This window comes from Mytilus edulis, chromosome 11 (genome assembly GCF_963676685.1).
Source record: "Mytilus edulis chromosome 11, xbMytEdul2.2, whole genome shotgun sequence".
NCBI classification, from domain to species: Eukaryota; Metazoa; Mollusca; class Bivalvia; order Mytilida; family Mytilidae; genus Mytilus; species Mytilus edulis.
The window spans coordinates 80,628,423-80,655,205 of NC_092354.1; the positions used below are offsets into that span (position 1 = coordinate 80,628,423).

Below are 26,783 nucleotides of genomic sequence, written 5' to 3' on the forward strand. Positions count from 1 at the left end.
GTCAACTGACCATTTTTTTCATGGTGACTTATGTGTAGATCTTTACTTTTTGAACATTGTTGCTGTTTACAGTTTATCTCTTTTTATAATAATATTCAAGATAATAACCAAAAAAGACAAAAATTCCTTAAAATTACCAATTCAGGGGCAGCAACCTAACATGTTGTCGGATTCATCTGAAAATTTCAGAACAGATGGATCTTGACCTGATCTAACAATAATATCTCTTGTCAGATTTGCTCTAAATGCTTTGGTTTTAGAGTTATAATCCAAAAAACTGCATATTACCCCTATGTTCTATTTTAAGCAATCTTAGTTTGTTGGCAATGTCATTTTTTAAATTAGATACTCTAATAATGATTGTGAACATTATGGTTAAATTTGTCCCAACGTGTACTGCCTACATTTATCATGTTTATTTATGGAGGTTAAAGTAATTATTCTATTTACTTATTACCTGCAGTGTAACATGCAAATGGTTCACTGCTTTCTGTATCCATTACATCATCTGAACAACTGTCTCTCCCTAAAAACAAGGATAGAGAAATAAAAGATTTACACTTAAATCCCAATTCTTGTGCAAATATATAATAAATGTGTATCCAAATTTATTTAATTCCATGATACAAAAGCTTGTACTATATACATGATATAGTGTTTGTAGTGACTTGATACATGATACATGTACATACATGTTGCATGATCATGACATTTAATAATGCCTCTTATTTACCAGGTATATCATGGTCAAAGTTCTTATTTTTATTTTCTGGCAAGAAGAAACAACAGAAAGTTGTTTTTAAAATTCAAGATATTATACAACATGTGAAATTTGGGACTTTAATCTGACAATTAAAGTCTCATAACTAGAATTGGAATAGAAAAATAGAAAATTAAAAATGTCTTCTTTCAAATCTAATTTTATGGTAAAATTACATCAGAATTGGTTTTAATCAAGTTTTAGTTATCATATGAAGTGTTGACAGAGATGGAAACACAAACATAGTAAACACGTAATATGTCCTGTCTATGACAATAGTATGAAAACTATAGGTTTCGATTCAGTAATTGCATTGCTGAACCCTGAAGAAAGGACAACAAACATATTACAAATGGATATCAGAAGGCAGAAAGCATCTGTATAACCAATATTTAACATGTTTAAAAGTGATAAAAACTAAACAGTATCTATGATGCCTCAAATTTTGTAAATTTTGTATTGACTTAGTGCCATTATACAATATCGATTCTTTTTGGTAAAATAGTAAACTAAAAAATGGACCACAAACATAGGACAGAATGTTTTTACCTAAATCTTCTGTATTCAACTCAGAAAACTGTCCATCATCACCATTCAATATCTGCAGCATCTTCTGCAAATGAACTGAAACAAAGAAAACAAGATTTAATGGAGCAATAGGTAAAATACTCTCCCTACCAGTCATTTTAAAACTAAATAGAAATCTAACTATTTAGTAATCTCGTTGGAATTTTCATTTTAGGGCCTTTTATAGCTCACTAAGCTGTATGAGCTTTGCTCATTGTTGAAGGCCCTACAGTGACCTATAGTTGTTAATTTGTGTCATTTGGTCTCTTGTGAAGAGTTGTTTCATTGGCACTCATACCACATCTTCTTTTGTTTTTATATAAACCTTTATCTAAGTTCAATAATGGTCATGTACAGTTTAATAAGTTATTCTTATAAATTGTATATACATGTATATCAATCATATTCAACAGAATGTCCAAATTTTTATAAAACCAATTATCAATTTCCCAAATTAATACAAGCAAAAATGGTACATTGTTTGTAATAGAAAGCTTAAAACTGCAGTTCACATGTACATGATGAATCTCCCTTTTAAATGAATATATAATTTTACAAAATCAATCTTAATTTTTGGGTGTATTTTTACTGCATTTAAAGCTCCGGTCGTTTGGGTAGATATAACTAATTAACTAACGAAATAAGTTTTACCTAATTCATCCTTGAAATTGACTTCTAAATGGCTCGACACAGTCTTCTTGTGTTTTGGTTGAACACTGTTTACAAATTTCTGCAAAGATTAAATGAAACCATAAATGAACAAGTGCATATGTACATGATGTACAAAAAATATCCCCATGATTCAACTGACTTTCTCCCCCACAATTTGCACAAAACAGTTTCCTGTAATTTTTGTTGAATACATAAAGTTTTAAATAAACATAAATAATATATACTTACTTAGTCTACCTAAGATATACATATATATGTATATTAATATCAATTTTAAAGATATATTTCCAAATATTCTGGAAAAATTACTAGTCTGTATAGCTGTAGTCAGACTGATATATCTATATGTAAATACAAATTATTCATTTTTTTATCATATTTTAATAAAAATGTGTCTGTCTGTGTTACAATGTAAGAGGGGCATTATTATGATTGTTCTTTATGTCAGACCTTTCCTTATTGGGTCTTTAACTTAACATTTTCTTTTTAGTAAGTACATGTACATGTACATATAATATTGTTTACAAAGAGATACATGTACATTCAAACTCACAAGGTTTTTAGTTGAGGAAGTTGTAATATGAATTTTAGGTCAAATGATATTTATATAAAGACAAAACTTCAAACCATCATGTACACATGCATGCTGTGTAGCATCACAACTAAATTATGATACATGATACAATGTAGTTTGAAGTTTTGTCTGTATATAAATATCATTTGACCTATAATTATTGTACATTAGGTACCTACAAAGAGGTGGATTTTTTGTATATTATCTACATTTGCTGACAAGTTAAGTTTGGTGATAGTCATTCCTAATATTATAGTGAGCCTACTTAAATATTAAAGATATGATTATGATTGTTAATTGGCTTTCTCTCTCTTCAAAATGTCAGAATCAGATATGTGTAGTTTGCTACATGTACCTGATCAACAAAGTATGTGATGAGTTTAAACTTGAATGATAAGAACACATTAATCATGTTAATCCTTTAACTATTTATTTGATTTTTTTGTAGTTCCAACATAGGCGTATCACATTCAAGCTTGAAGGGCATTGCATTTAGAAATAACTATATTTTTCACATAGAAATTTATGTAAACTGTACTGCAAATAGGGACCTAATTGTAAAATTGTTTTATTCTGTACAGTGATTATATAATAGGTAATTTTTGCTTTCAATGTGTCTTTGCTTCTAGGGTACATATACAAAATGCAGGAACATGTAATGCTACACATTGTTCTACAAATGAAATGTAGTACATAATTTACATGTTTTATTCTGATATATTTGACCCTACATAAATCATGTACTTCTGACATGCTTCACAGAACATTAAAATTTGATAGCAAATTGGGGGTACGTCTTATGGAGTCACTCAGTCAGGACACATAATCTGGTTAACAATTACATGTCCAATATTCATGTACATGTATGTTGGTACAATATTCATGTACATTTCTCTAACGTACAAAATGTACATCTCTGGTTGTAATTACATTTGGTGATTTGCCATTGATGGCCAATTCTAAATCAAATAAACAAACAATGTAGCTTTCTATATACATGTAATCTATTTACACTCTGTTTAACAAACAGAAAGACTGCAGTGTTTGTTCCATGGGTAAAAAAAGGGGAGGAAGGATTGAAATACTGTTTTATTCATGCATTAATAAAAAAAAATGTAGCCTTTTTTTGTAGGCTACAAAAATGAAACAGAGATCTTATTGACATATTTGTGGTTAAGGCTACAAAGATGGATTACAATTCTTCCATTTACATTTACATTTACAGTATATATGGTTGAAATCTAGAGTCATACCTGATCCAATTGTCACTATCTGTCTGGTCTTCAGCCACAACTCTTTACAGACAGTTGGGTTTGCACCACGGTCTGCTTTGGCTTTACTACCATCATTGTGATCTGGATATGTACATTGCACTTTTACTCTTCTCCAGTTTAAACCAAGTTCTGCCCGATGTGATTCACAGATGTTGAGGTTCAAAGATAATTTGTCAAGTGTAAAAATCCCACTTTGGAACAGAATCAACAAAGATTCGGGACATTCTAGTTTCTCAAACGGTTTCCGGGAATAGTTTCGGAGGACTTAAGTCCAATCAAATGTCTTTCTGTACTTCTTTGACACTCAAAAATATGTACATATGGGTCCAAATTGTTGCATGTTACAGTTGAAAATTTGTAAAAATCACACACTCTTGCTTGGATTGCTGTCATAATTCTTAAAAATCAGTTTTACATCTTCTTTGCATTGTGACGGTCGTGAATAATTCGGCATTAAATAGTGATTTACCAGGTTAAATTTGAAAAATGAGATGTTTACCATGTAACCATATATGTCTTCTGGCAGACTGTAATTCCCTCCCAAATTTATGGACCTCCACACTGGAGATTTAAAGAAAAAGGGCATATAACTCCATCGAAAAAAACGGTATAAATGCTTAACAAATACCAAATTAATGTTTCCTACTATAGTTAATTTTGTTTCTTGAGTAAATGATATTCAAAAATAACAACTAAAGCAAAAGAAAGTAAAAAATAAATCTAACAATAGTAATTATGAAAAATTTTGATATCCATGAAAATTTGAATTTTTGAAAAATCACACTTTTTTAAATGAATTATTTGATATGACAAAAGTATTTGCCAACGATACTTTTTTTATATTATATTTCAGTGGGCGAACTGTCAAAGATGTGATAAAATTTCAACCAAAAAAATATCCTCGCTTCATAGTACCCTTTATTGAAAAATGGCAAATTTTGTCTTTTCAATAACACTGGATTTTCAAGGGAATTATATATATATATAGTTTGGAAAAAATACATTTCATGTCGGGACTTCTGTTGCATCAATAACATTCATTATAAACCCCTTTATAATGATATATTTTGTTATTTAAGTTTAAACACTGTATTCAGTATAAAAAGACTATTATATGGAGGCACGTGTTCATCTTTTATTGACTCGAGGTGCATTTTATGCAAATTAGTTGTTTATAAAAATAGAACCGACACTAATGAAAACAATTTTTTTTATATCCTCTTGATGTGTAGATTCTTGGAACATATCAAACATACAATTTCTTTGATACTGCGTCTGGACCATATTTCATATTTTGCTTGGTTTAGACTGAGACAAACACTTAAATTGAAGTAATGTGAACACTCTATAGTCAAGGCGAGTTTTACCAAATAATATGGCATCTTCTTTCTCAAAAATGTCACCTAACATGTATCCAGACTGCATAGAATATGTTATGTTTTAGTTCACAGATAATACAAGATTGTTTACATATTTTACCCGGAATCAATAGGTTAGGCAGTTTTGTTACTACTCATGCTAGTGCTAACTTGACATTACCTGTCTATCTAACTTACATTGCACTTTAACAAAAAGATATATATGTGAATATATTTTACTCAGTTGTGTTGTATGCCTAGAATGTACCTATAAATTCCGGGTTAACCCGCCAGGTCAGTAATGTGACAGTTGTTTTCTAGTCAGGAATGTGACAGTTGTTCGACACTTGATTTTGGACTTTTCGTTTGAATTTTCCTCGGTGATAAGTATTTCTGTGAGTTTACTTTTCCTTGTCACTCAAAGTTGAATAATTCCTATAAAATTACAGTTATCTGTTTTATATCTTTAAAAATAAGGAAGTCTTGTGCTAACATTACCAATTTTAGATTTTTAGATACTTTTTTTTTCATCAATTTACATACTATCTATGTGGTATGCTTTATCATACAAATTAGAGAAACACATAGTGACAGGCATTTTGTTGTTCACAGCAATTTCATACTTGAGGTATCTTTGACATGTAAACCCTTTCCAATTTGTTCATTAAAACATCAATTGCATTGCTTTTCCATAAAACAAAAATACATCAAAACCAATTGCAATTCATCAATCAAATATAAGACAAAGACAAATGTCACGTTCGACAATCCAAATTTGACAGAATACCATGCATTTTATTTGCATATACATGTAGTTGAAAGTACACGTTGCAGAACATATTGTGTATGAATGAAATTGACCTTGACCCTGAATGAATCTTGCATCACTATATTCAATCTAAAGACGACACAGAATGACATCCAATTTATCATTGTTTTGACATGACGATCAATGACAAAGGACTAGGATCAATTAGTATCAGAGAACTACTCCAAATTTCCTTTGAAAATTAAATAAATTAGAACTAATTATAAAACTGTAATTTCAAGGTTACAAACCTACAGTTTTGGCACAAAATCCTAAGTTAACTCTGACAAACTGGCCAATTTAGGAAAAAATGAAACTCAAGTTATTTTATGATTGGTTTGTACTCAAATACTTCCTAAAACCAAATTGTAATATACCGTAACACAGAAGTTAATCATGAATTGGCATGCGAAAAAAAAATGTCTTTGTCTATAATATTCAACTGCTGTAAGTGGTTTTCAACCTGAATTAAGAGTTAAGTTTTATTCTCGAAATATCTTTTTTTTTAATTCTTTTTATCTATTTATATCGATTTGTCATAATTGCTTGCTGTACCATTTTTCCTGCTTAATATATCATCTGCATCGCAACAAACGTTCAAGATTTGTTAGAAGTCTGTACACTTTAGGCTAAAAATTTAAATGGTTTTGCTCAATATATATCCCTTTTTTAATAAATTTTATTTTTTATTTGTCAGCTGTTTTTAGGTTTGGGCAAGTACATATAGGTGAAGGGGAAAGGGGAAAGTGTGTGAAAAAAATAGTTATTACATTTCTAGGTCAGCATACTTGTAAGTATTCGCGCAAGTTAAATAGGACCCCTAAGGTAAACATATTGTGCCTCTTTCGTTTGTATTGTCATCTAGTGAAGTATCAACACTTATATATTATCAATGGGAAGGGGTCTAAATAGTTACTACTAGTGGTACAGGCAAGACTGAGGTTGTGGGTTCGAACCTGTTCGTGTGGGTGCACTTGTCTCCACTCTTTACTGACTATGATTGTCTGTGAAAGAGGGGGCAATAGGGGGTCCGTTAAAATATATTAACAACATCTTCATTTTGGCAAATGCAGTTAACAACAAATTTAAAATGCTGATAACAGTTAACCCCAACTTTAATCTTCCTTTTTTCCAAAATCAAACCAAAAGCTATGAAGAGGGGGAAATGCACACCTTTAGTGTTTTCAGAACCACTGCAGAAAGTCGCAAACATGCCAGGTTCTAAGGAATCTTTGATAAAGCGGAACAAGTTTTAAATTACAACAAACTTGGATAATCGTGCGATGAAGGAAAGTGTGACAGACAGATGGGCAGAGTGATTACAACCAATTTTAAGCTTAAACATATTTTAAATACTGAATCTGAGCTTTTGACAGAAGTTGGTGACTTAACATGTATAAAGCAATCTCTAGAATTTCGAAAGTGAGGTCCATGTCCATCAAAGGTTACATTTCAATTATAAGTATGTTTTTTATGTTTATATTTGTAGTTCTTCACTTTCTGTATTGTATATGCTTATATTTGTGTTTGCTTGAACCATATGAGTATATTTGCAAATAAAATTAATTAACTATAGGGACTATATGGCATGGTGTAGTGGTTAGTGCATCGGACTACTAACACAAAGGTTCCTTGTTCGATATCCGTTCCGGGATGAAAATTTCAGGGACTGAATGTTTGGCTCTCCCTTAACACCATTTCCGAGCATGGTCTTGAGGAAAAGATGATAGTCTGTCGGAAGGGGACGATAAATGGCTGACCCGTGTTAAGAGAAAGACATATCTCTTGCACATTAAATACACACTTGAATATTTCGAAAAGAGTAGACTAATGCCACTACATGGCAGCGATCACAACCAGCAAAGTGGAAAGGAATTTAGTATATAGGTTGCAAAACTTATTTCCGAATTCACTATAAATAAATATGTTTAAACTAACTATAAAGCACGACTATTATTTGTTATGGCGGTGGCCCTAATCATATATGGTTACATATCAGTGTAATCATACGACTCATAGCTTACATATTTTTATAAAAAGGAATTGAAAAATTGCAAATCATTTAAACTTCAGAAGTCTTAGACTAGCAAATTTGGCATCAATTTGAAATCCAAATCCTCATTTGTCGGGTGATGCTAAACGGCGGAAACGTAAAAACGGAACAAAAACGGACAACGGAAATAGAAAGAATTACGATCAAAATTCTTTTCTTTTTGGTCATTTTATCTACACAGGCATGTTTTATTTAGTATAACACATGTTCTCACAAGAAAATCCCTAGAGGAATGAAGTTCAGGTAGTAGCCAAAGGGTTTTTCTATATCAGGTAATAGTTCTTGGAAGAGGCGTTTGATACATTAGTTTTAAAATAAAAGATTTTATAGCGTAAAGTATTGAAATAATTACCAGGAGGTGATGAGACTATATGTTTTTGACATATTTGACAAAGTCATGTGTACATCGTTCGAGCGATTCAGGATAGTCTGTTTGCCTTATCTAAAAAAATGTCAATAAGATAGCAAACAAGAGGCACTATGTATGTGTTAGATATGTTTATATGCAGTTAATGCAGTGCGTGTAAACATAATATAGTATAAAAAACGACATAATTTACGATTTTCAATGATATTGCAAATCAATACGATGTCAATGTTAACTTACATTTACACTATCATGACTATTGAAAGCGTTTTGTTATTTACGCTTGACTTTCATGACCACCTGATATGAATTTTATATAGTATTCAAATAACTTTGAGAAACGAACCATATATCTACGACTAAACTCCGGTGTCATACATAGATGAACAATATACATGTAGCAGCAACTGTTTACATGTAGTTGCAAGTGTGTGAAAATATTTGAAAGTAAGCAGAATAATATAGCAACTCTTCTTATAATTTCAAGAATATTCAAATTACATATTAATATTAATATGGCATCAGCTGAATTTAAAGAGTTTAAAAGCCTCATAATGGGAGGTAATAAAAAAGTAAGTGACTTTTCACAGCAACATCAAATATACATTTTCTTATTTTTTTTACATGTATATATAAGATAATTCTTTAATACCAAACTATAGACCTAACCTAAGAAAAAAAAATACAGTAATTTAGCTAAATGAATACTAAACAGAATTGACCAATTTTCTTTTTCATCTATTGTTTAAATACATGTATAACATTTTTCTTTATCATATTTTCACAGATACTATTCTGTTACACCGTTCCGTAATTTATACAGTTCGTTTGATTATATTCTTAATCTATTTATGTGTTCCAATCTAGGAGGATTATTCATCTTTAACCTCATAAGAACATTAAAACATCGTATCATCGCTACCTTTCCCCTGCTCACACGGATCTCAAACCGAACATTGCAAGGTCATACCAGTTCTGGAGAACTTTTCAAAGGACAAACGTCATCTAGGACACAATTCGTGGCTAACCACAGAGTGAGTTAACTTTACAACATTGTTTTTGAAGCCTTCAAATTACTCTATACATATTTGAACATTCTCTCCGTGAAACACTGGAAATTTAACTGCTCTTGAAAGTACAACATTTTCTCGGATTCAACGGACTGTGCTATCTATTACCTTTGACATTTCGTTTTAATAACATTAATTGAACACATTGTAAAATTGTATTTTATTTGTTTTTCAGCTTTTTACCATTTGTTAGATTGACTCTTGATTAAAGTATCAGCACCTGATAGTCTTTTCTGCTTGAGCCCAATCGTCGGTTATACTTAATGGTCAGGCCATTACAGTAAAAAGTCTACAACTTGCCTGTTGTGTCTCACAGATAACGCCACTCCACGTTAGTTATACAGCTACATAACAACCTACCTGTTGAGCCCTGCATGTACGCGTCATCCCTTGACGTACAGTAAATTGACAACAACTTGTCTACACATCTCCTGAACAGGAAATACAACGGAGCATCGTTCGTAGCTGTTACCTTGACACTACGCAACACAGCTTGTGCGTACTCGGCAGCAACCCAACAACGTTGAGTCAACATGGATCCAAGTCATGTGGAACAACAAGAAGAAATACATGCCCCAGAGGGAAATGTCCCAGATCTAGAACTCTTACAAAATCCGTCTAATACCACACATTTAGATGAAAATCCCGAGACTAGGCGAGTACGGGATCTCACCGAAAAAGGTAAAGGAGCCTACACAGAAAAACGTAACAAGTTCTGTGAGGAATTAGAGGTCCTTTGGTCAGATATAACGACCCAGTTATTGGAAATTACCACACCTCCCAATGAACTTCAGCAAGTCTTAACAGCCCAGGACAATCTTGTAAAAGCCTGTACAAATTATCGTAGGCTCACAGACGAATGTCTGGACTTTCTAAAAAGGACCAGAACGTTGGACAGTCAAAAAGACATAGACGCATGTAACCTTACATTGGATCTCCGTCTGTCCAAAGTGGAACTGGCCATGGACTCTTTACACGAGCATCGCCTAGCCCTAACAAAGGCCAAATCAACTAAAACAAAGACCTCAAGGGGTAAGAAAACCTCGCACAGCTGTAGCTCTAACGTGTCAGACATGTCAAGTTTGGCACGGAGAAAGCGTGCCAAGGCAGAGGCTGCAAAGTCTAAGATAGCATTCATCGAAAAACATGCCCTTATCCTACAACAGGAAGCAATGTTAGAGGAACAAGCCTTGTTCAGACAAATTGAAATGGAACAGAAAGCCACACGTAAAAAGGCAGAAATGGAGCAAGAAGTCGCTCATCGTAAAGTTCAACTAGAACAGGAGGCCGCACAGAGAACAGTGCAATTAGAACAAGAGGCTATGCGTAGGAAGGCTCAAATGCAACAAGAAGCCGTACGGGTAAGCCGTGAAAAAGCCGAGCTGAAAGCCAAATTTAACCTTCTTGAAGCACAGAGAGAAGCTGCAGCCGCAGAAGCCGAGGCTCGTATCCTGGAATACGATGACAGCCAAGCGTTTAGCGATCTCCCTGACGAAAAGGAAGACCTGCTCCAGCGTGTGCAAGATTTCGTCAATAAACTTCCTGTATCAACTGCTGTAAAGGAAGTAACAGGACCTCAAAAGAAAAAACAAATTCCTGTTAAAATTGAGCTGAGTCATGAAGCACCAGCGTTCGTGCCATCTGTGGCACTGAACTTGCCATCACAAACACCTAAGGTCTTGCCTACACGTGCTAAGTCACCAGATGTTAATGCATTCCCAGATCTGGGAACAATAACTAACATAGGAAAACCGGGCGTTTCAGAAAAGATCCCTGTCTTACACCAAAATCAAGGCGTCATAGAAGAGATCCCTGTTTCACACCCAAAACAAGGCGTAATAGAACTAGATTTCTTTTACGCAAAGACCTATTATTCTCCAGGCTAACAAATTTTAATGACCAGGCAGAATCCTTCCATACATGGAAATCTAGCTTCAAAAACGTCATAGACGAATTACAAGTTTCTGACTCGGAACAAATAGACCTACTGATAAAGTGGCTAGGGCCAGAGTCTGGTAAACATGCCATGAGTATTGGGGCATCAAATGCCAACAACCCTACTAGAGGCTTACAGAGGTTATGGCAAAGACTGGATGAGCGATATGGTGCTCCAGAAATGTTGGAAGCCTCTATCACGAGTAAACTCGTCAATTTTCCTACCTTGACGAACAAAGATAACGCACGTCTTTATGACTTGTCTGATATTCTATCAGAAATCGAATATCACAAGGAAAATCCCAAGCTGGGATGTTTGCTTGCTTATTTCGATTCTTCGTCCGGTATAAATCCTATTGTGGAAAAACTACCATACGGACTCCAAGAAAAGTGGATAACAAGGGCTTCAAGATACAAGTCCAAATATGAAGTTGCCTTTCCACCATTCACAGAATTCTCTGCCTTCATCAGGGAAATGAGCAAAATTAAGAACGATCCTGGGTTCATCTTTGGATCAAAAGTAACACCAAATACAAAAGACTCTACGCCAAGGTTCACACCTCAGACGTACTCTAAAGTCAACGTCCATAAGACGGCTGTTGAACAGCAAACTGAAGACAGCAGTCAACAACAAAATCTGTGTATCCTACATAAGACAAAGCATACCTTGAATGAATGCCGAGCATTCCGAGCCAAACCAATCGAGGAACGCAAGGAACTGTTAAGACAAAACAATGTGTGCTACAAGTGTTGTGAGTCAACCACACATAGAAGTCGGGACTGCAACGCAAGTATCAGTTGTAACGAGTGTGGAAGTGAACGACATACCACAGCACTTCACATCACTAGACCACAACAATCTGAAAGTTACCAGTTTAGCTCACCCAGACAAGCCTACGGCGGGGAGCAGACCGAGTCAGTTGAAACAAAGTTAACCTCTGTAAGTTCGATCTGCACAGAGATCTACAAAGATCATAAGAGCGAGAAATCTTATGCCAAGATATTACCTGTGGACGTGTACCACAAGGACAAGACAAACAAAATTATCAGGATGTACGCCATTATTGACGACTAAAGCAACCGGTCTCTTGCCTCGCCTGAATTCTTCAGTCTGTTTAACGTTCGGGAGAAACCTGAAAACTACTCTCTTACGACATGCTCCGGCAGAGTAGCTACTTCCGGGAAAAGAGGAAAAGATTTCGTCATAAAATCTGTACATAGTGACGTACGATTTGATCTGCCTACATTAATTGAATGTAATAATATTCCCAATCATCGAGACGAAATTCCTACTCCTGAAGTTGCAATGCATCATCCTCATCTGAAAGAACTCAGAGGAAGCATTCCACCAATAGAGGAACGTTGTCAAATTCTTCTCCTTATTGGAAGGGACCTTATAGAGGCACACCACGTCCTTGAACAACGCCTAGGACCATCCCGAACTCCATTTGCCCAAAAGTTGAGACTTGGTTGGGTCATAATTGGAAATACATACATTGACAAGCAAACTTCTCCTATTCAAGTCAACACAAAGATAACTAACGTTTCAATCACGGAATCAGAACAACGTCTTGCCTCAAGACCGGAAATAGTCGTCAAGGACAAGAATCCTATTGTTGTTCAGTATAACGACACAAACTTTCATTTGAATGCCAAGGTCGCTAAATCGCATTCAATGCAATCCCTTGAATGTACAGGACCTAGTACCAAGCCTGTTAAACGCACAAATTCATCTAAAGGGACATCACTCGCGTCACTAAAAGCAAAATCTGTGACTTCTATAGAAAAATCTATAGATAAAGAAAGTTTCAATCCGAAATCAACAGAACCTAAAGTTCATGGAGAGGAAATCAATAGCATTCACAAACCTATTCCGAAAGAAGGACCTCTTGCCAATCTCAATCTGCCATTGCATGAGCAACGTCTACTACGAGGAGGAAGCAGTTTTGTCAAATCTGACTTGAATATAAGTGAAAAGGAACCAGTAGTCTTATCTGGACATCGTCACAGAGTAACACCTTTTCTTGGACATTACTACGACAAAATCAAACATAGAGGACGCCACTCTACAGATAGAGCGACTAGATCTGCAGGATTGGACGTTATGACGAAACGCCTAATTTCGTCTGATACTCACAAAGATGTGTCATATCGCCAAATCGGAAGACAACCAACTACTAACTCTTGTTATACTTCGATCTATCTTCGATCGTCATCGCCGTCTAACTACGTTGGAGAAAACAGTTCCCATTATCGATACAGCAGTAATAGAACATTCTACAGAACACAACAATGTCGTCCGAGACACCCTTCTTCTAAAGGACAAAAAACTGTGCCTTACCAGTTTCACGTGGAACGTACTTATTAGGAACCTTTATAGTGAAAAATCGTTGAGATCTGATATTTCTCACACGAAATAGTGGACATTTCACCTGTATATATTCAATTTATATTGGGATTAATTCATTTGTGTAAATCTTGTATATATATTCGAAAAGCTTATGGAAAAGTGATATCAGATAGACATCAGACGGGGAGTATTCTGTTACACCGTTCCGTAATTTATACAGTTCGTTTGATTATATTCTTACTCTATTTATGTGTTCCAATCTAGGAGGATCATTCATCTTTAACCTCATAAGAACATTAAAACATCGTATCATCGCTACCTTTCCCCTGCTCACACGGATCTCAAACCGAACATTGCAAGGTCATACCAGTTCTGGAGAACTTTTCAAAGGACAAACGTCATCTAGGACACAATTCGTGGCTAACCACAGAGTGAGTTAACTTTACAACATTGTTTTTGAAGCCTTCAAATTACTCTATACATATTTGAACATTCTCTCCGTGAAACACTGGAAATTTAACTGCTCTTGAAAGTACAACATTTTCTCGGATTCAACGGACTGTGCTATCTATTACCTTTGACATTTCGTTTTAATAACATTAATTGAACACATTATAAAATTGTATTTTATTTGTTTTTCAGCTTTTTACCATTTGTTAGATTGACTCTTGATTAAAGTATCAGCACCTGATAGTCTTTTCTGCTTGAGCCCAATCGTCGGTTATACTTAATGGTCAGGCCATTACAGATACCGTTATTAAATTGATACCAAATTGTAAGTATAGAACGGGGAATTTCATATCAGCTTTCTTATCTATTTATGCAAATATTTTATTTTTGGTTTTTTTTGGATTCTTTTTCATTTGTTTTTTGCTTTTAATTACTTTAGTTTTGCTTGCCCTCTATGCTTTCTTGCTTGATTGCCTGCGATATATTGGCAGACACTTATAAATGTACATGCTAATTATGCTTTATATATATACTCATTTTCCAACTTGCTGTGTTGAAATTTTGCTTTTATTATTAATTTATATGTTTATTCTCTGCTGCTTATATAGTTATTTATAATTTTGCTCTTGCTAGTTATTTACTTTTATTCTAAACTGCTATATTGTGCTTAATGCTGTGGTTGCTAAATGCTTTACTTTATTTAATCAAATTCAGTTGAAGTTAGAATATGTAAAGCACAGACCACTTTTAAAGTGATGTTTATACCAAATTAAGAATGAGACACTTGTTTAAAATTATCTTTCCTTGTTTGTGTTTATGGAACATGTACATTATAATGAAATGACCTTACTGTAGTAAGTTTTGCACAATATTTGCTGAAACTAGCTCATTAATATGATAAGCATACACACACTCAGGATGTTCAGTCTGTGTTCGATTGTTAGATAGTTCTGTTAGTTCTTAAGATATATTAAGGCTTATTTCGATTGTATAAAGTTCACTTAACTAAAACTGTTTTCAGAAAGAATGAACGCGTTAGACAGACAACATCTTATGATAAAAATATTGACAAATCTGACTGGATCAGATTTGAAGGCAGAACAATGGACATTTGTATACTTGTACTTCTTATGTGATCTTTTCTTTTATGCCATAACCACATATAATGGAAAAGTGTCTTTGTGTGTTGGAAAGAATGACAGTAAGGAACTTAAATGTAATATGAAATTATAGGAATGAAATAATCTTTCAAAATATGTACATAATATGAACTATACAGATATTCACTGTTGAGTTTGCTTAAATAAAATTTCCATCTGAATCCAATGTATTTAATAAAATTTCTTTTGAGTTATCTCCCTTAGACCATTTAGAGTGAATATCCTATACAACAACAGTGAATGTCTCAGAGTGCAGATTTAGTATTTGATTTTAATGTTGGACTCTGTCTTGCTATTGTATTTTATGCTTTCATATATATGTATTTTTGTAAATTACAAATATGTCTTAAGGTTTCACAGATCTGGAAAAAAAATATAGTTTTAAAGGTAAAGAATTCTAAAAGTCCCATGAGTTTACAAATTTCATGGTATATTCATGTATACTCACTCATCAATAGAGTTATATATATCGATAAAGCTAAATGCATGCATGAAGGGTGATATTCTTAAAATAATTTCTTATAATTGTCAAGGTCTTTATACAAAGGAGAAACGGAGAGATGTTTTGAACTATTTAAAGTCAAAGAATTTTAATATATACTATCTTCAGGACACACATTTTACAGAACAAGATGAATTAAATATTTAAAATCAGTGGAAGGGAGAATGCCTTTTCAACTCATTTACATCCAATCAGATAGGTGTGGCTATCTTTTTTAATGAACACTTTGATCTTCAAATTCATAAAGTTGAAAAAGATGAGGGTGGAAATCTTCTTGGATTGGACATTACAATTAAAGAACAAAGAATTACCTTAGTAAATATTTATGGGCCAAATGTAGACACTCCTTTCTTTTATCAAAAGGTGGCAGACATTATTGAGGAATTTGATAACCAATCTTGTATTCTTTGTGGTGGTCTTAACCTCATTAAAATTTTTAATCTTGATACTTATAATAATGTTTATATCAACAACCCAAATTCTAGAGAAAATATTACAGCTAATGGATGACTTTAATCTAGTTGATCCATTTAGAGAAAATTTAAAAAGATTTACTTGGAGGAAAAAAAAACCTTTAAACAATCTCGTTTAGATTTTTTTCTGATTTCTGATAATATTTTTCACTTTGTTAGCGATGTTAAAATTGATAATAGTTACAGGTCTGATCATTCACATGTGGTCTTTTCTTTCAAGATTGATGAATTTATAAAAGGCAGAGGCCTTTGGAAGTTTAATAATTCCCTTCTTCATGATACTGACTATGTTAAAGAGATAAAAAATCTCATAAGTATAGTAAAAGAACAATATGCTGTCAAGATATATATAGATGAAAATTTACAAAATATTGACAACTCTGAAATTAAATTTACTGTTGATAACCAGTTCTATTTCGAAACTCTACTCACAGAAATACGCGGTAAAACTATTTCATATGCCTCTTATAAAAAAAAGGTGGGCATAAAAATTAAAAATGAAATTATTTCAAAATTAAAACAATTAGAAGAAAATGCCCTAACAGTAGAAAATCTGGAAGACATTGATCAGAAAAAAGCAGAACTAAAAATGTATAGACAAAAGAAGGTTCAGGGACAATACGTTAGGCCAAGAAGTCAGTGGATTGAAGAAGGAGAAAATCCTACCAATTTTTTTTTTAAATCTAGAGATTAGAAATTATATAAATAAGACTATTCAAAAACTTACTTTAGAAAATGGTGTTATAGTGGGAGAACAAAAAGAAATCTTAAATCAGACAAAGGTGTTTTATGAAAAACTTTATAGAAAACAAGATTGTTTGAAAAAGGTTGATATAACCCGGGACTTTTGTTATGACGAGATACCGAAGCTTAGCGAGGATAAAAAGCAGTTATTGGAGGGAAATATTTTATTTTTTTTAATTAACTGCAGCATTAAAGAGGATGAAAAATAACAAGAGTCCGGGATCTGATGGTTTCACTGCAGAATTTTTCATATTTGTTTGGATTGATATTTGTAAATTTGTCCTTAGATCTATAAATTTTGGATATGGGAAGGGCCAAATGACTGTCAACCAGAGGCAGGGAGTGATTACATGTATTTCAAAAGATGGTAAACCAAAACAATTTCTTAAACATTGGAGACCTATTACTCCACTAAATTCTACATAAAAATTGGCATCAAGCTGTATAGCAGAGAGAATAAAATCTGTTTTGTCAAAATTAATAAGCTCGGATCAAACTGTTTTTGTTCCAGGTAGATATATAGGCGATAACTGTCGTTTAATATATGATATTTTACATTTTATTGAAGAAAATATTATTCCAGGAATTTTCTTGCTGATTGATTTTGAGAAGGCATTCGATTCCATATCATGGTCATTTCTTTATGATACATTAAGATATTTTAATTTTGGTGAATCCGTTATATCCTGGGTTAAAACCTTCTATAACAATATAACAGCTGCGGTGACACAAAACTGTTGTCTGTCAGAAATCTTCACTATAGAGAGAGGCTGTAGACAGGGAGATCCTGTATCCCCTTATATTTTCTTGCTATGTGCATAAATATTAGGCATTTTGGTAAGAAATAGTAGGCAGATAAAGGGTATTACTATAGATGATACAGAATTTGTACTTTCTCAATATACGGATGATACATCATTGATATTAGATGGCTCGCCAGAATCGCTCGATGCATCTCTTCGTGTTCTCCAATTGTATGCTGAAATCTCGGGACTTAAGATTAATATAGAAAAAACTAGTGTTATTGGGATAGGTAGCAAAAAACATATCCAGGATCAAATTTGTGTAAAGTGGGGATTGAAATGGGGCTTCAGTACATTTAAGCTACTTGGAATAACGTTTTCAGTCGACCTAGATCGAATGATTAATTTAAATTTTAGGCCAGTTTTAGATAATAAAGACAACACTTTGACAAAATGGTCAAAACAGTATATCACCCCCTTTGGAAAGATTACCATTTTAAAAACTTTGGTCATAGCTAAATTAAATCATCTTTTTTCTATCTAGCCCATGTCCAGATGAGAATATGTTACGTAATTTAACAAATAAAATGTATGCTTTTATCTGGGATAATAAACCAGATAAGGTCAAGCGAGATCTTGTATGTCAAGATTACTATAAGGGTGGTTTAAAAATGCTAAATGTAAAAGCATTTATTCAGGGACTAAAACTTACATGGGTAAGACGTCTGTATAATTCGAATTCAAAGTGGGTGAGATTAGTCTCTATTGTGGAGCAAATAAATTTTATTGAAATAAGTTATATTGGGCCTATTAAAAGGTCATCAAATAAATGTTGGCAAGAGGTTTTTGATGCTTGGAAAACCCTTAATCAAATTAGAAAACCAAGATGTATTGCTGAAATTCTATCGTATTCTTTATGGGAAAACTTTAAAATTGGTGGTTCAAGAGTCTACTATAAAAACTGGGCAAATGCGGGAATTTGGACAGTGCAAGATTTGTTAGATGACCAGGGCAAAGTTATGTCATTTCAAAATTTCCAACAATTATATCAATTTAGGCCATATATTTTACATTATTATGGAATAGCGCACTCGCTTAATGAGTGGTTAAACACGATTAATATTGAAGTAAAGGAGAAAAAAATTCATGCAATACTACCTTTTAACATAAGAATCTTTTTTGAATCAAAAAAAGGTTCAATAGAAATGTACAAAGTATTGAATGAAAAATATGTTACATTTCCTGCAAAGGAAAAATGGGAGAACCATCTTAATATGACTGGTATTAACTGGTAAAAATACACACTTCGTGTACAAAATATAGTAAAAGCACTAAGCTTTGCTGGTTCCAATATAAAATTATCCATAGAATTTTGGGAACTAATTCACTACTTTACAAGATGAAAATAAATAGTAACAACAAATGTACATTTTGTAAAGAAGGACCAGAGACCATAGAACATTTATTTTGGAGCTGTCCGATGGTTGCCAGTCTCTGGCATGCACTTAACATCTGGATTTTTGAAATGACAAATATTGAACTGCCTTTGAATATTATGATAGTTTTTAAAAAGCCTCATCAAATATTTAAAATTCAGCATAGATTCTCCGGAAATTAAGACAAAAAATTAAACTGATGTTAAAGTATACACAATTGGTATTGGTAGCATACATTCATTTTACTTTTTTGAGGATTCAGAGTGTTTTCGGTTGAAGAAAAAAATGACCCAAAAAATGCCCAAATATGGTAGTCACATGACTTCCATTGTTGCCGAAAAAGATAAATCGGCTTCATATTTAGACTCTTTTTTTCTTGAAATGACTACTGATGGTAGGTTGAATACCAAAATTTATGACAAACGCGATCATTTTAATTTTCCTATAGTCAACTTTCCATTTCAGTGCATCAAAATCCTAGCGGCACCAGCATATGGAGTATATGTGTCTCAATTGATACGTTACTCTAGAGCTAGATCAAAGTACGTTAATTTTGTTGAACGAGGAATACTGTTTTCTCAAAAGTTCCAAAGACAGGGATATGAATCAATCAAATTAATGTCATCAGTCAAGAAATTTTACGGTCATCATCATGAGTTGATTGGCCATTATGACAAAGTGTGTCAGAAATCATAGCTGATAGTCTTCCTTAGTCATAATAACCTTCCATCATTATCGAACTGAACAAAGAAATAAGGAACATAGAACAGATCTATGATTATCAAGAATTTTTTCTTTGGTAAGTGTCGTGAGGGTATATGTTGAGTTTCCAAGTGAATTGTCAATAACTCATTCGTTTATCAAGCAGTCAATGTAATGAGTTTTACACACAAAAACGATGTTGTATTGGGCGTTATCTGCGGGGATAACAACATACTTGTCACGGAGGTAGGCTAAGTTTTTGCAACATGTTGGTCTTTAAAGATTGACGTAGGTAGCATAAACATTGATAGACCCATTCAGTTTCTGAATTCTGATTTGTGTCAATGACCTCACAGTCTTAATACATTCGGAAAGAGTGTCTACGTCTTCCTTCTAACGCTATGCACATTGCCTGGCATAATCCTCTACTGAATCCATCAAAATTGTGAAGTTGTATTTCCAATTGATGGATTTAGGTTCACGATATGTAGGACCTTTCGATAAAAAATTACTCGGGGAAGTGTTATTGACAATGTTGAGGTCACCGGTAATAACGTGACAAGCCGGAATCAGGAACTAGCACAAATGCAATCACATTAATCACATTAATCAGGAGGTTTAGACTTGAAGTCGTCATTATTGAAATCCTGCAAAATGTATTTGTAATTTAAAAATTTATTTGCAGTAGGTTTTGTTTAGGTAAAAACAAAAATTTGTACAGAATGATCTTTGAAATAAGGAGGTATTTGCGGTTGAACTAATTAATGATGAAGGATATTGCATAAGTTGACGCCATTGAAACCTTTGTTGGCAAAGGAAAGATTTAGAAAAGATATTTTCTCGTTTTCATTATTTCCAAAACTGGTTTGAAAAGTCAGTGACTTTCAATATCCAAAATTATAGCTGTAAGTTTGTATTGGTTTGAATAAGGGTATGCAACAGTGGTTTCAAATATAAATTGAACAGAAAATGAAGTATAAAGGGGTTATGAATAAAGATTCATGTGAATGGGATGAATACCTAATGGTTTTTGTATAAATGGCAACACGTCATTAATAGAGACACAATGCAGACCACATCGAGGAGTAGAGTAAAAAATATCCATCACTGTGACCGAGTCACACGAAGGAGTACATAGAATACATATACCATCAATTTTGTCATTGCAACCATATGATGTAGCAGTTCCCAATTGTTTAATACCAGTAGTCCTCTTTTTGGCCAAGGAGAGGCGTTGCAACATGAGGATTTTTAGTGTTGTATTATTTTTTCGATAATGCGAACTGTCATAGAAACGATGAAATGATCAGGCTGATTAAAATTCTTGTAAAGAATGTCGCTTGCATTGAAGTTAATGTCTGATCTATGACCGCACATACGCTTGTTTAGCCTTCCTTTTGTTTCACTGAAGTATAACAATCAGAGGTTACACTCTAATCAATTTTAACAATGACATATATTTCTATTGTACAAAGGAAACAGCTGTCCACATTATCAAGTCTTGTGTCATTGATACATTTCTCTGTCTGGATAATGCTTATGTTGCGTTTTAAAAATCCATTTAAAACCTTTACATTTGAATATGATAAATCATTGTGTATGTAAGCACTTCTGTTAACTTATTACAGGACTGGTTTGAAGTTAACTTATATCAATAGCGGACCTGTTTCCAAGTTTTTTGTCAGAAATAGAAACAATCCTAGTACCAAGTCCGCTTTTCAAGTTAACTAGATTTTAGTCTTATGACTGGTCAGAGCAGTCCTAAATCCGGTCACAGATTACATTTGACCAGTCCAAATGACTGGCTATCAATTTAACTTGCTGTGCAGGTTAGGACTGCACCCATCTGTAATGATACACTGGATCACTCGTCAATCTTCGTACTGCAAGATTCAATTAGGGTCAATATCATTCTTCTTTAAAAGGACACGCTGGTGGTTATGTTACACACCGTTTTTGTTTAACATCAAGATATTGAATGGCCATCTGTCAAATTTTGATTGTCGAAAGTGACAATTGCATTCGTCTTTTATTTGATTAAGGTTCATCATAACAAATGGACAAATATGGCCGTATTTTCAACTCAAAAACTACTCTGTGTACAGACTTACCTGTGCTGTTTGGAAAGTTTTTATGCCTAGCATCCACTAGATATATAGAAGTTATATGCATTTTGGGTTTAAGAAAGATAAAATCTTTCTTGGTTTTTGATGGGCATTTTTCTTCCTTTCTGCAGAAGGTGTAAAAATAAACAAACACCTGAATTACTTTGATACTGTCCACTCACTGACTTAGATAAACTCTTTAACTCACCTATAGTTGTGATGATACCTGTTGTCCATGTCAATTAAGGACAATCATTCAAAACAATACAAACCCGTTGTTTACCTGAGGGAGCATCTCATAGTTGTACTGTACCACAACTTAGTTAATTTTCACACCTTTTGCATGAAGGAAAAAAAATGCCCATCAAAATCTAAAAGAGATTTTATCTTTCTGAAACACAAAATGCATTTAACTTTATTATATCTAGTGGATGCCAGGCATTAAAACTTTTCCAACTCCACAGGTAAGTCTGTACTCAGAGTAATTTTTGGCATGTAAATACAGCCATATTTGTCCGTTTGTTATGATGAACCTTAAGGAAATGCAATTGGATTTGACATGTATGAGAGATATATATTCTGAAAAAAAAATATATATAATCGATTAAAGTTAAATAGAACAGAAAATAGAAACAGGGAATGTCACTATGCTTTGACATATGCAACTGATAATAAAAAATGGTTGTCACTGTAATATGTTTCTCTCAGTATCATAACTAACACACAAATTAAAATCCTGAGTTTTTTATAAGACAATTTACCGAGCACTTTGAAAAATAGATCGATTAACAAGAATTTGGTGAACTTTGAAAATTCAAAAAAACCTTATCACCGTATTCATAATTAAAACAGAAAATGAGAATTGATATTCCCTATCTTTAAATAAAAATAAGACATGTAAGATCACTGATTTCAACAGGTTCTTTTGGACGTACGAAATCAAATTTCATTATTAAAGACTTTTACGAAAAGTAACAAACTTTTGAACGAACAGTCATAACTGAACCATCAATTTTGTAAAATATCCCAATGATACATGTTACCCAGTTCTTGTAACAAGTTCAATTTCAAACCAAGTTATTATCTTTCGAATTTATATTACTATAAGTGAGAGGAATATATTGACAATATTTTTGCGTCTATTCATAAGTCATAAAAATTTGGCGGATCGTCCTTAGTATGTTATTTGATGATTTGCAAAAGAAAAAAAACTTTGGGTCAATGTGCTTACTTTTTCAATAAAAGCAATAAAACTTTGATTTGTTATGGCAAACAAGACGTTCTCTATTACACGTACGACGCTAAACTCCGAAAATGTTATCAAGTTCAGTGGCTCACTCCATACAATGTTATCGTTTGGGTCATACTTCCCTTTCACTGTAAAGAAGTGTAGCATGATGTAATCACTTTTTCGGATTTATATTGGTTGCCATTTGGACAACTATCAATCAAGAAACAACACGAGGTCAGCTTTAAAAAGCACACACATGAAAATGTTAAAAATTAAAACAAAAAAACTATAAACGTAGTAAAAAATAGCTTCAGCGTTATGACGTCGTAGGAAGACGTCCCAGAAAAAAATAGACTTGCCAGACGTCATAATTATTTGGACTAGATCTTGATATGAAAGCAGAGATCTATAATATGGTGGATATATATATATGGAGGTTGTTCTTGGTATGCATATGGAGAACGATCTGGGTAAGGATGCAGATCTCGATATAGTGGTGGATATAGATATGGAGTAGAATCTTGATATGGAGTTGATATTTAGTTTTAGATGAATGATTATTCTATTATTTGTTAATGGATTTGAACTAGCTGACAGATAACTGCGAGTACTCTCAGATCTGTTCCTAGTGTCTTTTTGTTGTCGGGATGTACAAGTACCCGGCATTCTATTATTTGTTAATGGATTTGAACTAGCTGACAGATAACTGCGAGTACTCTCAGATCTGTTCCTAGTGTCTTTTTGTTGTCGGGATGTACAAGTACCCGGCAACATCCACTTGTATGTTTGTCCATCTGATGAGTTTAGCCTCTTTCAACTGATTTTTATAGTTCGTTCTTATGTTGTACTGTTATACCACTGTCCCAGGTTAGGGAGAGGGTTGGGATCCCACTAACATGTTTACACCCGCCACATTATGTATGTATGTGCCTGTCCCAAGTCAGGGGCCTGTAATTCAGTGGTTTTCGTTTGTTTATGTGTTACATATTTGTTTTTCGTTCATTTTTTTATATCAATAAGGCCGTTCGTTTTCTCGTTTGAATTGTTTTACATTGTCATATCGGGGCCTTTTATAGCTGACAATGCGGTATGGGGTTTGCTCATTGTTGAAGGCCGTACGGTGACCTATAGTTGTTAATGTCTGTGTCATTTTGGTCTCTTGTGGACAGTTGTCTCATTGTCATCATACCACATATTCTTTTTTATATTAGATATATATGAATTCAGATCTAGATATGGTGGTGGAGATAGATAAGGAGATGCATAGGGAAACGATGGCGGAGCTAACGGATTCCGTGTTTAGCCTGATATTATTGTTTTACCCGGTGAAGGTGGTAGATGACCTAATCAAAGGTCTGGTACAAGTAGAGCTCGAGGATATCTATCCGAAAATGGAGACGGCGCTGTAGAATACGGACATGGGTCTGATATCAATATTGTGTCAAGTAGAGATAATAGAGGTTATAGTTGAAGGTCTGGTACAAGTAGAGCTGGAGGATATCGATCCGAAAGTGGAGACGGCGCTGTAGAATACGGACATGGGTCTGATATCAATATTGTGTCAAGTAGAGAAAATAGAGGTTATAGTTGAAGGTCTGGTACAAGTAGAGCTGGAGGATATCGATCTGAAAGTGGAGACGGTGCTGTAGAAAACGGACATGGGTCTGATATCAATATTGTGTCAAGTAGATATAATAGAAATTGTAGTTGAAGATTTTATTGGAAGATATGGTAAAGAATATACTTCAGTCGCTGAGAGAAGTTCAAACTACATAAACATCATTCAACAATTATTTCTGGCTTGGTACAGACATTTTCATATGTAGACAAATGATAGATTAAACCTGGTTTTATACATGATATAGCTAGCTAATCTTTTTACCTTTTTCTATGTTCTAATGTAATACTTTTGTTTTAGAAAGAGGGAAAAGTTTGGTATCATTAAAACATTAATCCCGCTGCAAAAGTTTGCACCTGTCCTAAGTCAGTTATCAAATGTACAGTAGCTGTCGTCCACTTAAATAATTATGTAGTTGAAGGCCGTACTCTGACCTATAATGGTTAACTTTAAAAAAAATGTTATTTGGATGGAGAGTTGTCTTATTTGCACCCATACCACATCTTCCTATATATATATATATGTCAGTCGCATCAACTTCCAGTATATTTCCAAACGACGATGTATTAAAAAACAAAATAAATATATTAATAGAAAAAAGTGAAAATAAGGGTATGGCAGTCTACATATTTTAAAGAGTCTCATAGTTAATTAAATCATTTATTCAAAGTTGTTTGTATAGAAAATTGATTGCATTCGTATTGGTTGTCACGGTTTGATATTATGACGAGTATCATTAATTGGCTTGCAATATATTAACAATTCTTATTGGATGTTTTTCTATACAGCTACCATAACATCACACACGTTTGTATTGACATGTGAATGAGCGTCTTGTGCTTTGTTTATAAAGTACTTTGGAAAATTAACCAACACGCCATTCTATCACAGAATTTGACAATAATCACCAAGCAAGTTTATATGTGTATTTAACAGAAGGACCAAATTGAGTTAATTGAGAAGTGATTGCGAAGTTTGTATTAACATGAATATTGCGAATGCATTGGTATCGCAATAATATGAAATCTATAACTTAAGCATAGATCTGTAAGCGGCTTGTTTGGCGGTTTCGGAAATCGTTATAATTAACTCGCATTTTAAAAAAAAAATGCAATTCACGCAACATATCTGAATTTACAGTTACGCTTCATTTTTTTTTATCTTAAGTTTGTCATGTTTGTATCATGTTGAAAACTGATATATTTTTCTAAATTGAACAGAAAATTAAAAAAAAGAAATCTTTATTATTTTCGTTTATAATAAAAGCCAATCGATCTTAAATATCAAAAATGTGTTTTTTTAACTTCCTTATTTCATAATACTTATTCTACGAGTAAATCAGAAAGTTTAATTCGCTGATTTGGAATAATTGATTTAATTTGTTTTCCCCCGACTATTTTGCTTATAACTCCCAACATATGCATTCATCGTTTGTTGTTCGAAACAACCATTCACTATTCAAATTTCACGAGAGTAAATTATCAAAATAAAACAAGTGTATTTATTCAGTAAGAGTTGTATTCTAAGGTTATATAAAAGAAATGCGCAACGTGCATATGTAGATTAATAAAACATTAGCGTTTCATTGGTCAACCGTCATGGTGACACTATACAACTTCGAATTGTTTTTCTTTTAGTTTCACCTGTTACCTTGTAATAATGATTGGTTTTTTTTAGATTTGTGTAATAGTAGTACGGCACACGAGTTAATATAATCAATTATAGGTCATCGTACGGCCTTCAACAATGAGCAAAGACCATACCGCATAGTTAGTTATAAAAGACCCCGAAATGACAATGTAAAACAATTCAAAAGAGAAAACAAACGGCC

At 33.4% G+C, this 26,783-nt stretch overlaps 1 protein-coding gene and 2 long non-coding RNA genes across 3 annotated transcripts; all 3 read left to right on the forward strand.

The window, feature by feature from the left end:
• The first annotated feature begins 9,302 nt into the window (after positions 1 to 9,302).
• LOC139496387 (uncharacterized) lies at positions 9,303 to 9,727 on the forward strand. Its single transcript, XR_011657642.1, has 2 exons — positions 9,303 to 9,467; positions 9,679 to 9,727. It is a non-coding gene; the product is annotated as an uncharacterized lncRNA (long non-coding RNA).
• A 1,802-nt stretch (positions 9,728 to 11,529) lies between these two features.
• Positions 11,530 to 12,513, forward strand: LOC139494643 (uncharacterized). The gene has a single exon (XM_071282803.1). It carries the CDS (start codon positions 11,530 to 11,532, stop codon positions 12,511 to 12,513), a length of 984 nt encoding a protein of 327 aa, XP_071138904.1.
• Positions 12,514 to 14,065: 1,552 nt separating this feature from the next.
• LOC139496388 (uncharacterized) lies at positions 14,066 to 14,479 on the forward strand. Its single transcript, XR_011657643.1, has 2 exons — positions 14,066 to 14,219; positions 14,431 to 14,479. It is a non-coding gene; the product is annotated as an uncharacterized lncRNA (long non-coding RNA).
• The last annotated feature ends 12,304 nt before the right edge of the window (positions 14,480 to 26,783 follow it).

Bases quoted from the DNA above. Each gene is read 5' to 3' on its own strand.
- LOC139494643 (XM_071282803.1), top strand. From the start codon at position 11,530: ATGAGTATTGGGGCATCAAATGCCAACAACCCTACTAGAGGCTTACAG.